The sequence below is a fragment of the Dermacentor silvarum genome, chromosome 4 (assembly GCF_013339745.2).
Source record: "Dermacentor silvarum isolate Dsil-2018 chromosome 4, BIME_Dsil_1.4, whole genome shotgun sequence".
NCBI classification, from domain to species: Eukaryota; Metazoa; Arthropoda; class Arachnida; order Ixodida; family Ixodidae; genus Dermacentor; species Dermacentor silvarum.
The window spans coordinates 78119841-78132349 of NC_051157.2; the positions used below are offsets into that span (position 1 = coordinate 78119841).

General features: G+C 46.8%; 1 protein-coding gene across 1 annotated transcript in view; it reads left to right on the forward strand.

Annotated features, from left to right (window-relative positions):
- The window catches only part of LOC119450292 (Down syndrome cell adhesion molecule-like protein Dscam2), a 60501-nt gene that overhangs the window by 28789 nt on the left and 19203 nt on the right, over positions 1-12509 (forward strand). Inside the window, exons 9-14 of the mRNA XM_037713714.2 lie at positions 445-592; positions 2664-2812; positions 5210-5341; positions 7686-7853; positions 8974-9044; positions 9446-9686. Of these exons, the coding sequence (XP_037569642.2) occupies positions 445-592; positions 2664-2812; positions 5210-5341; positions 7686-7853; positions 8974-9044; positions 9446-9686 (909 nt within the window). The remainder of the gene's footprint in view (positions 1-444; positions 593-2663; positions 2813-5209; positions 5342-7685; positions 7854-8973; positions 9045-9445; positions 9687-12509) is intronic.

The window sequence follows — 12509 nt, forward strand, 5'->3', positions numbered from 1 at the left end:
TGCAGTAGACCACAGCGTTCTCGGAGTTGGGCAATATGCTTGAAGTTGGGCAATAGCGGTTCGATTATGGCGAGTTCTTTAGATTTTCTTTTACATAACGTTTATTTCCAATGCACGAGAGGGTCATGGCGTCAGAGTGCAACATGTGAGCCCGCCTAATTTTTGCATGGCTTACAGCACTTTTTTTTTCTTACGCGAAGCTTTAACCCTTTCTGCGGGAAGTCATCTCTAGGATGAATACTAAAAGCCACTGCATGGCCTGCACACTTTTTCAATGACAACCTCAGGAACTGTGGAATGCTGCCACACTTCTTTCGCCCTGAGGTCGTCTTTGCCATTGTAATAGTCATTACGGTGATGACTATTGTGAGAGCCTGCTGTCGCGGAAAATTCAGTTTAGTCGCTGAAATCTGCAGATTTCATTACGTGCCCGCTAATTTGCAGTGGCTGCCCACTTTGAGCGCAAGTTCCAGGCGCTTACCGTTCGTCGTGGTGAGAGCGTAGCGCTCACCTGCCGTGCCGTCGGCGAGCCACCCATCACGGTCACCTGGACGAGAGACAGGCACGCCTTCAGCCCGTCAGCGGAGCCAAGGTAGGCATTTCCTTAATCAGCGCAGGATGGTAGTATGAAAAAAAGAGAAGGAATTACTGCGCCATAGGGCTAAGTTGATCTGTTCGGGACAGGAGAAGCAGTCACAATGTACAGGCCTCTGACGAAGCAAGTGCCTGGTGTCTAGACATGGCATTGCGCATGCGCGTCCTTTCGTTCTCATGGACCTGCCATTATGTCGACACCTGGCGAGCCTGCTGTATAAATCAGGGTCAGAGCAAGAGATTACGCTTGGAACGCGGTGTCTGTTTTTGCCGGCGCGGCGCGCGGCTCATTGTCGCACTAAAACCCCTATATAAGAAAAGTAGCGCCATCCACTTCCCTCCTCCTCCGTTCTACTATCGCGCTCGGCGCGACCAGCGCGATCGAGGCGCGATATCGACAGTGGCGCCGCCTGCGTCGGGCCTGCCGTGGCAGACGACAGCTAACGCGCTACCAGAGGAAATCCGAGGAAAACTTCGATCGCGCCCTGCGGAGACGTTTTTGAGCGCGATTTTGCTTCGTCAGTCAGTAACTGGTCTTAATAATGCCGATTTGGAAGTAGCAACGCGACGATGCGAGACGGCGCAAATATCAAGTGTGCAGCAAGCGTTTGCGCACGCCGGATAGTGAACAAAAAAAGCCTTTTGCCCTCGCCTTGTCGGTTGCGGCAACTTAAGGCGCAGCAGCATGCCATCACAACGAAGTTCTTGTCCCTAACACGTTTGATCCGTTTGTGCGTACAGCACTTTCGTCGCACAGGCCCGAGAATGGCAGTCGGAGCGCGCTGGAAAGAAAAAAAAATATACAAAAGCGCGACGCGAACTTCCACGTGACACGGATTGGCCAATGGGGGAGCGGAGGAGGCTGGGGCGACAGGAGGCGGCTAAGAGAGGGCGAGGAGGAAGCGCCGGGGTGAGCGCGGTGGCGGCAAGATCTAAGAATGGCGCTACTTTTATAATTATAGGGGCTTTATGTCGCACGATACAACGGTCAAAATAGACAACGCTCTCCTATAGCGCAATTGTTTGCACTCATCGTGATTTCGACTGCAGGCTGGTCAAAAGTGGCCGCATTTGCAGGCCCATGAGCACGAAAGGATGCGCATGTGCAAGTCAATGTCCCGACACCAGGTGCTTGATTTCCTAGCCTGCCTGCAACTATTTCATTTGAAGTTGTTTTCCAAATATACCCGTCGTAGTTGCTCAGTGGCTATGGTGTTGGGCTGCTCAGCACGAGGTCGCGGGATCGAATCCCGTCCACGGCGGCCGCATGTCGATGGGGGCTAAATACGAAAACACCCGTGTACTTGGATTTAGATGCACGTTAAAGAACCCCAGGTGGCCCAAATTTCCGGAGTCTCCCACTACGGCGTGCCTCATAATCAGATCGTGGTTTTGGCACGTGAAACCACATAATTAATTTTTCTTCAAATATAAGTTTTCCGGGAATTCACAAGGATGGCATAATTGATAATTGTTTGTTTGCACATAATGCGCGAAATAGTGCGACTCGCGTCCTCTTATTGTGTACCGGTGTATGTTTAAAACCTTTTCAAAGGTTAGCAAGGACACACTATATCAGGCATACAGCTCTGTACCTCATCCTTGCTGCACAGATTTACCGATATAAAGGTGATACGTGGTGAAAAGAAATGTAATTCTGGAGATTTACGTGCAAAAACCACGATATGATTATAAGGCAGACCGTAGCGTCGCACTGCGTATTAATTTTCACGACTTGCGGTTACCTACGAGCACCAAATGCACGGTACATGGGTGTTTTTGCATTTTGCCCACATCGAAATATGGCCACCGTGGCTCGGATTGCATCCCACGAACTCGGGCTTAGCAGTGCAACGACAAAACGACTACGTCACCGTTGGCCACGACGGTGGGAAAATGTGCGGTCAGCTCATCGACTAGATAGCAAAAGGCGATACAAGTGCCTGCTCTACCGAGCACACAACAAAATACGTGCATATGAGATACCTGCTGCAGAGGCTGCTGCCGCAAAACGATTGCAAACATACTAAGAAACAGCGCCTCTGTATTTGCTTTGTTCAAAACTGCAGGTACGTGGTGGAGGAAAAACCGGGAACCGACGCCCTCGAGTACGTTGTCCGCATCCCAAGCGTGGACCGCAGGGATTCTTCACTCTTTAGCTGTTACGCTGAGAACACCTACGGAAGGGACGACACGAACTTCCAGGTCGTCGTCCAGGGTGGGTGGGTGTGAAAGTATATCTGCTGCCATCACTAGGAGTACTTTAGGTCCTAGTAATATTTCTATTAGAAGTTGCACAGAAAACTCAATGCTGTCTAAATAAGATTTCTAGCGATTGCCAAAGCCTTAGCCGTGAAACTTCATATACGCATACAGCAGCCTCTGTAAAAATGTTTGGTTGTATGACAAGGTTATTAACTTCCCTTTTGTCAGGTGACAAAATCAAAGCGCAATTTAAGGCCACCCGATTGAATCAATATATCAATATAAATTGATAATTTCAAGTTGAGACAGCTTCAGCCCACTGTATAGGAAACCAAAGTGGAGTGAAAGTTTTTCAGTCATAGAAGGAGGACAAGCAATCACAATGGAAAACGCATCGGTCACGTCATCTTGAACAATTTCTAGTAGACTTTCGCACTGCACATTGAAATGACGAAAGTATACCCCCATTTACACCAGAAAATATACACATTGGTTTCACCGTTGCAAAGGTTACAGCTTCATGACGTGGTGACCACAGCTCCAGGGACGAATGGAAGGTACTTACATCGAAGTTCTTTCGCTTGTTGAAAGAGCACAAGCAATAGAAATGCGAACGCCATCGCCGACACACGGTTTTAAATGTACTGGTTCACATCACATCAGCCAACGCCTCCCAGATAGCATAAGGCCTGTGCAATTTGCTTTATGACGTCGTGCTACTACTAGGCCCGAGATTTTCATTGCCAAGACTGGCGTAACAAAAGCGGTGATGTCATTATAACCACGGCTTACTCGGGATCCTCTCCACTAGATTCAATGGCAATTCGGTCAGATAGCATGATGTCATGCATGAGAGTGCATATGTTTCGTGCTATCTAGTAGGCGTTGCATCAGCCAAGCTAGGAGTTATGGACTTTGTCAGTGCTTGGTAAGATGGCCAACACGGTGCGCCGACCGTTCATGGCTCACCCTCCTTCGCTGAGGGGTTCTCATGTGCGCCTTGAGCGAAACAGTTACGATGTACACAGCGACAGATTCCGCCCCATAAATAAACAAAAAACAAACGCGCCTTCTTGACAATGAAATTGTATTAAGCTTATTGCTCGGAAACAAGAATAGGAAGTTGTGGTATATAAGCACGACGTCGCTCAGCGCCGATAAAAGGGATGTGAACGATTCCTAATGTTCGTTCAGGATGACGTTCTTCCAGTCACCTCACGAGGCCTAGTGCAGTAACGACGTTGAGAATAGCAATGATCTACCCTTTATGCAGCCAGCGACCGCGGCGCTACTCATCAGCGCTGGCATGCGCTAAAGCTACCGTGTTAAGCAACACGCCGCGCCGGCGATCTTGGAGACGATGTGAGATATGTCTATGCTCCATATACGTATGAGCTTAGTGATCAGCTTAACAAAATAATGCTGATCTCTAAATTGGTGGGCCCTGTTTGCTTGCTTGCTTGCTTGCTTGACGCGCAGAGCTGCTGCCGACGCCGTCCGCGTTTCCCCGTTTCCCCGCGTTCGCGCCGAACGTGCTCGGTGTCCGTGACTGCAGCAGGCGCCTGCGGCGGCGGCTCGGCAGGTTTCCACCAGCCACGCCCCAGCAAACGTGGTGGCGCAGCTTGGTCGTGACGTCACCGGGGAGATAAAGCTCGGAGCCGCCGCGACGGCGGCAGAATTCTTGTTGACTCTGTGGCGAGTACATGTAGCCTTGACATGGGACGACCAAGGCCGCGATTTTGTAGCGATGCCTTATGACTTATTCTACACTAGTCTTATCCACCGCTCACGGCTGGCTTATCCCGTTGATAACGCGAGCGGACCGTCGCTCTGACCACTAAAAAAGCGTGATAAGCGCGAAAAGGCATTATTACCGGAAAGGAATTGCTACAAAATAGCATCCCAAATAACATCCGGACACCCGAAGAAGTCACTCATCTTGAAGCGCGCCGCGTGGCCAAGCGAGAACCTGCGCTTCGGCGGCGAGCCAATTCGGAATACTGCGCTTAGCAGCACTTATCATTTGGTAGCAAAACTTAGCCAAGCCTAGTAACACCTCGAAGAAACTAGGTCGATCACCAGCTCCGCTGTTTACTCCAGTCTTTGAACACTAGTGTAAGCTGCCCACATTTTTGTTTGTTTGCTTGCCTGCTTGCTTGCTTCCTATATTATGGCGCGTACCTACTACGGGGGATTGGCCAAGAAGCCGGCGGTCGTTTCGAAAAGAGTCAAAGTCTTAGTTCTCTTTCTTCAGTTTGCTGCCTATATCAAGTGCGTCGCTACGTTCCCAAAGTAGAAATGAGTAGAAATGAAAAGCCAAGTAATGCACCATGAACAGATATACCATGTCAGAGGAGAATTTATGACGTTGCCTTTCCACTCTGGTCTACTGAACGCATCCCCGAATCAGAGCCCCCGGACAAACCACGTGGGCTGGAAGCGACGCAGACGACGAGCCGTGCTGTTACACTCTCCTGGTCTCCTCCCTACTCCGGAAACAGCCCCGTGCTCAAGTACCTGCTGGAGCACAAGCGGAGAGACGGTGAGCATTAAGACAGCTGGGGAAAGGTATATTGAGATTTTTTTTTCAGCTTCTCGCATTAAGGTTACTTTTCTTTCTTTTTCCTGCTGGATAAAATTATTCTTGTCATTACATATCAACCAAATTCCTTCATATACGTAACGGTTGATGACTACTAAAGAAACCTCCTCGATCAGCGATGGGGCCCCTGCTCTTAGGGTTTAGTAATTCATACAATGCAAAAAGAAAATGTGCGCAAAAAATCAGTAAACATAGTTGAAAAATAGGTGATCAACAAAAAAGCACTGCGTTAGCTTTCTCTCTTCAGGAGCGCCCTTTTCGTTCTCTATTGTAAATTTAATTTATTAATGACTTCAAAGCATAAATTGACGATTACACAAAAGAACAACGGGAATCGATATTGATCTATCTACGGATTTGTCCGCTCGTGAGGAAACGAAAACAAAACAAAAAACAATAAACAAACAAACCTGTACTCAAAACATCAACACAGTCACTTTCGTGCAATTTGTGTTATCTGATTTTTTATAAGTCGCCTGCTGTAGAGAAACTTAAATAGAAACTACTTTGGCCACTCCAATTCCTTGTGCTCTAAATATTCCTTTAAAAATATATATTTTTTAAATGCCTGGAGTATTCCTTATATTCTACCGCCTCCTTTTGCGCTCCCGTGAAAACATTATACAGAGAACAGCAGAGCCCAGAGTCCATGCAAACCTTTACCAGTGTCTGCTGGATGCCACCTTGCGAAATTTTCTTGATCGATCTTCCTGGAGCAACTTCCGAATTCTTCGCTTGCCATACGCCCATGACTGTAGTACTCTTTCGACGTATCTCTGCCCCTTATTTCTTTTCACCACGTTAAAGACCGACTGCAAATAGATTTAGGACCGCGTAAAAAAAAAAAAAGCCAACTTTAGCCATAATGCAGATGTAGAGCAGAAACTGTGTTCAAACTTTTACTTTTGAAATACGAATGCATGCGTCACGAAAGTTTATGATGATTAAACTGAAAAAAAAAAGAACGCCGCCATTACCGCACGCCGGAAGTGGCGCATTACCCAGAACGTTGAGAAGCATTACAGTGCGGCTGCTCGGCACGGCATCCGAGATCCGGCGGCGCCCACGGCATGGTCAAAATCATGAAGGAGACTGGCGGTTTTACGTCATATCCTCTAACCAGCAAGTGCAGGCATTGTTTGCTTAGGTTCCATTTAAAGGCTGTTATTAAGAAAATTAGACAATTAACACAACTGCAACTTTGTTAAGATGCCTTGAGTACTAATCACCCACAACTAATTTAGCCAAAGGGAAGTTTCGTAGCAGTTGGCTTTTCATGATCTACTGATCCCTGCTCAGGCTGCTCAGGCTAGCCAGCCAGGACGTGCGTCTGGTTGGCATTGTTAACTTTCCTTTATTTTACTAGGAATGCACGTTTCTCAAGTTGATAACTATCCCCCGTACTGCAACACACTGTATTTCTCTTTAGTAAAGCAATGAACGGGGCTAGATGGCGGGCATTAATGAATGTATTGCACTTGGAACACTGACGGAAGCTTGCTACAAAACGAACATAAGAGAACAAAAAGTGGAAAATTGGACGTACGTGGCGCAAACTACCAACTCGTTTAATACTGTTAGAGAGCACGCTTATATACCTGGTGATTGAAGGGGAGGGGGGGGGGTAAATATAAAATATGACAATGTGAAATTTCTCGCTCTGTCTTGGGGCAAAGCGGACGCTGTGTAAACAACAAATTACGGGAGCACAAGTACACGGGCCAGCTTCTGACAGCGCCTAGCAACTTGGCTGCGCACTGCAAACAGTACAAATGTTCTCCGCACCTAGATATCATCAAAGTCATTGGCACAGCAAAAACAAAAACAGAGCGAGAAATATGGGAAGCACTTGCGATAGTAAAAGAAAGAGAGAAGTACGTTAGCACTCCGATCATCATGCTCATAGAAGCTGAGGTCGAGTTTGCCAGCGCCAACGGGTGCAAATGAACGCCGCTGCTCCGTCCCACTGCGTCATCACATGTCATCACATGTCATCACCTTGTCACATCTTATAATCTACCCTCCTCCCCCCCCCCCCCCCACGCACACACACGCACACAGTCACCATGTATATAAGCTTGTGCTCTAACAGTATTAAACGAATTGGTAGGTTGCGCCCCGTACGTCCACTTCTTGTTTTCTGTTCGTTCTTAAGCAATCTTCCGTCATTGTAATACTAAGCGCACGACAATCATGATCGTCTTTCTCTGCATCTTGCCTCTCTTGTGGTTACGATAATGAGATCGTTTGTATAATGTGGGCTTTGGGCTTTGTCTTCTTTCAGGTTCCTGGGAGCATGACTCGCAAATAACAGCCATTGAGTCTACCGAATTCTCCCACGTGGCAAGTGGGCTACGCCCGAAGACGAGCTACGAGTTCCGGCTTAGGGCAGAGAACGCCATCGGAGCCAGCGACCCAAGTGACACGCTTGTCCTCACTACAGAAGAAGAAGGTATCCTGCGTTTTTATTCAATTATATGGACACTCCAAAGCGGATTTCGGTCGTCGGCGTCGCCGTCGCCGTGAGGTTCCGTATGACGTTGGGTGCTGAAAGTTGGGTGCTGAAACACCGCAGCAAAATGAGGCCAGATTAGCACGTTATAGGGAAGCTTACCAAGCGTGGAAGCGTGCATTAGTGAAACATTGTGTGCATAGTCTTTGCAAAACCAAGCCAAATAGACCTTTCGCTCGTGATAACTAGGTTTACAAGAGGTAAACCTCAACCATTTTTTTCTCTCTCCTGTGTGCTCCTGTTCTCGGACCCACTGTAATGTGCCTTAAATTTCCCACGCTTCGGTATAAAATATTTCTGGTTCGTTCGATCAGAGGCTGTGTGAACACTAGCTATAGTGTAAAGAGTTAACCCCTAAAAGAGAAGGGCATTTCAAAGCATTGTCACAGCATTGTAGTACTTCGAAACCAACAATCAAGACAAGGTGATTTTTTTTTCATTGCACATGGAAATTCCAAAGGTGGAAGCACATAGAATAAAATAGAAATGAGTAAATAAAATAAAGATATCATCAACTGGGCACTTTGTTTCCGCATGACAATTGTGTGACAATTGGAACATTCAGACTTTCTATTGACTTACGGCTTACGATTGGAAGAGTTGAGTGTTTTCGAGAAGACCTGCCAAACATCTTGTCGTATATTTTTTTTCTACGATGATAACAATAACCATATTATTTGGGAATTAGGGTATGACAAAGGCTCGTCACTTCTTTCCTTTTGGTTTTGGTTGATTGCAATTTTGTAGAGCGAGTGATAAGCTCTACAAAATTGCAATATAAGCATAGATCACTTTTGCTCAACTGAATCAAGTGGGTAGTTCAAGAGATTTCAGCCATTTTATCGCAAAATATTCTTTTTACATTTTACATTACATTTTTACATTTTACATTACAAAAAAATACATTTCCTATGTTTTTCAGAAAGGCTTAACGTAGACTTTGCGGCAGTAGGGGGTATTGTTTCATAATTAACACCATGTGAACAATTTCCTTAGTTGTCAGCATCAACATTACGAGAAGGTAAGAGCGGGCTTCTCAATGAAGAATGGTTTAACGCAGCTCCGACTGGTGCGCCACGAGACATCAAGGTCACTCCAACTGGCTCCCGTAGCCTGCACGTCTCTTGGAAGGTAAGCACTGGCAATGACGGCGGAAGTGTTAGGCGGTTACACCCATGTGCTCTCGATGTGTAAAATTTTAATTTTAGTACACTGGCACGATACGTTTAAAGTAGAAGGTAAAGCTCTGCCCGTAAATCCTGGACAACTTGTTGTACTGCCGACGCATTAGGTTAGCAGCGCAGAAAGTTTGCGTGGCGCGTACGACGATTAATAGTTAAAGGGGGTCGTGATAAACGACTGTCTGCCATTATTATACGATCTCCGTAACACGTAGAGGGCATGAGACATTGAATCTACAAAAAATATGACTGTGAAAACGAATAAACAAATCGGCGCTCTACTAGCAAGAACAACTTACTGACGAGCATATTGTTCTACCAATCGATCCATCCCTTTTCCGAATTCGACAGCCCCCGTTGGACGAGGAGTCCAACGGTTTGGTTCAGGGCTACTACGTCGGCTACCGGATTCGTGACGCGAAGGAGTCGTTCTCGTACAAAACGCTGGAGAGCTCTGCTGCGTCACCGGTGCAGCAGTGCGAGCTGACGGACCTGAGGCGCAGCAGCCGGTACAGCGTCGTCGTGCAGGCATTCAACGCCAAAGGCGCGGGACCCGCTTCGGAAGAGGTCTTCTCTCAAACACTGGACATCGGTGAGCTCTATTCTTGGCCTTTTTAATGCGTTACCATTAGTGGCCAAGTGGAAAACGAGCATCTGCGTGTGTGTGTGTGTGTTAGAGAGAGAGACTGGATTTACCAATGGGCCAAACATACTTAGAAGGATGAGAAGTACAACTTCCCGGTTATCCTCGCTTTCTTTGCCCTACAGTTTCGGCTATGCCTGTATATATATATATATATATATATATATATATATATATATATATATATATATATATATATATATATATATGGTGGTTCTCACGGTGGTATGCTGCCGACCACCGTCAGTTGCCCTTCGCTTCCGGCAAAGGAAGCACGTGTGTCGCGTGAGTTCCTGAACAACGCTTTGTAACGCGGCGATTGTGTTTTCAGTCATGGATCCTGGATCTCAAAGAGGTACTACCTAATGCTAATGGACTTCTCTCGCATTTGCCACCAAATCGCCACAAAATTATTTTCTTATCTCACTTTAATAGCAGATGAAAGGTTACTCTGTGTGCGTAGGAACACGAATTACCTTAACCAGCAATTGATAGTTCCGCTGGCCACAATTCCAGTGGCGATAAATATGTCGCAGGCAATGAGCGAGCGGAATAAAGGCGTGCGAATATCCTCGAATATTTGTTACCTACAAACACATGCGGACAACACACAATTTTGACAGTTAAGAAATAGGGGAAGGTAACCATTCTTTTCTTTTTTTTTTTTTGTAGCGATAGCTACATTACGCCAGGTTTTCGCCTCTTCGCCGTCGCCGTACTTTGAGCCGTGGCCACACTGTGACGTCACACCACGGCCCTCAATTTTCCAGCAACTCGGCTCTTCGCGGTCGCCGCGCGGCCACCGCTCCTACAGGCGCGCGTCCGCCGTTGCCTGGCAACCGCCCCAGCTGGCGCGCTCGCTGCGCCATCTGTGTAACGTCACACCACGGGCCTCGATTCTCCGGCAACTCGCCTCGTCGCGGTCACCGCGCGGCCACCCCTCCTGCCGTTGGGCGTTCGCTGCAGTTTTACCCGTTGGTTGACCACAACGACTCTCCTTTCTCAGTCTAGTTAGAAACCACTAAGTTTAATAACAACATGTCTAACTACAAGCGAAGCCTAAGCGCAGCCGGGGGTCTGTAGCTATCGCTACTCGACTAGGTTTAACCAGAGCTAAACCACAGCCAATTTTTTTGAGACGCAGAAATATCATAAGGGAAATGGCAATGAATGTGGACGAAAATTGCAAATTGCCGCAAGTCGGAGCCAAACCAACACCTTTCCTCATAACGCCTGCTATGTTCAACCATTGAGCAACCGCGGTGCCCATCTTAGTGTCCTCTTTCTTGTGTGTTTTTCGTATGTGCACTGCCCTAGTTTTAGTACTGGGAGTGTTACCGACCGCCAATCACGCGCCATTACATTAATTGAGGTGCCGCAGCCAAGCAATGCTGCAAGAAGTTTTCGCTATCGAATTGCACTCGCGCGCTGTGCGCGACACGCCGCTTTTGAACGCACTGCACTATCATCTTGCATTTATCTCATACTCAGTTGCTCATAAGAAACGCCTCTGGGACGCTCTTTAACGGCGATCCCGTTTCGCATATCATAGGAAAAAAAAGAGCACAGGGAGGTGCAACAGTAAAAATTCGGTTGACAGCACTACGTCGTCCTTTGTACCAATAATAATAATAAGACGTTTACTAAAAGGAAAAATTGGGCTAGTTGGTTTACACTAAGCTTCACGGTAAGTAGGGCGAAGCTTCGTGTATTCTCAGTGAACTTCATTTGCAGCGTAGCGTTGTATGTGCGTCTCTTCTTTGTTCTAGCGTGCCGTTTGTTTTGCATTACTTACCATCATTGTTAGTAATAGAACGAAGCATCGAAAGAGAGAAAAAAAAGAAATCCTCAGACACCAGTGACGTTTTTATTCGCTAAAGTCAATTACCTCGAACAGCAATATTGAACCCCTGGCTTCTCGATAAATTTAGATTGTCAGGTGACGTTTGGAAGTGATGCCCCTGCCTCCCTTGGGTACTCCTGGAAAACTTTGGGAAATCTTCAGTACCAACTGAGAAGCACTGCAAAACTTTGCGTAAGGCCTGTAAGACTGTGGGTGAGGGCTGCTTCCATGTACAAACACGGAAAGGTCCTTCCGGGTTCCCAGCAAACACAGCTCTTCGACGGAAAGTATATAGGAAAGCAACGAAGCGTAACATTGGTAGGGTTTAAACGCGCGCCCGTGTTTACAAAGACATGGACTGTAAAAAGCTGTCGTGACATTGTTTTCAAACCTTTCTGACTTGACAGCAGTCGTGTTTTCATCTTATGCAGCAGGACGTAGAGATTATTTTATTTTTCTGCAGAAGGTCGAGACGAAATCACGTCTAAGAGGAATCAAATACGCCTTACGAGCTTTATTAGCTATACTTGAGGCCGAGTGAGGCCGGTGATCTGAATCCTTACATCATCACATGTTACAGGATCGAATGTCAGAAAATTTGCCTTGGTAAATGCGTACGTGTTGCGTCGAAACAAACGATCAGACTTTTACGACGTGTAGGGGTTAATACGACAGCAAAATGCAATGTTATATTTTAGAACCCTATTCGGCCCGAAACAGGTCTTATGAAAGCCACAAATTTTCTCTAAACAACATTTTCCAAGCACTATATATATATATATATTTGCTACTGACATCAGGGGTTCACGTTCTCGCCTGCTTTTATTGGCGCTCATGGCGCTCTTTTCTCTATAGCGACGCGTCGTCATGTGACACTTCCGTCACCATTTTCCCCCTGTGCGCCTATGCCAACAGAGCTCAACACGTTG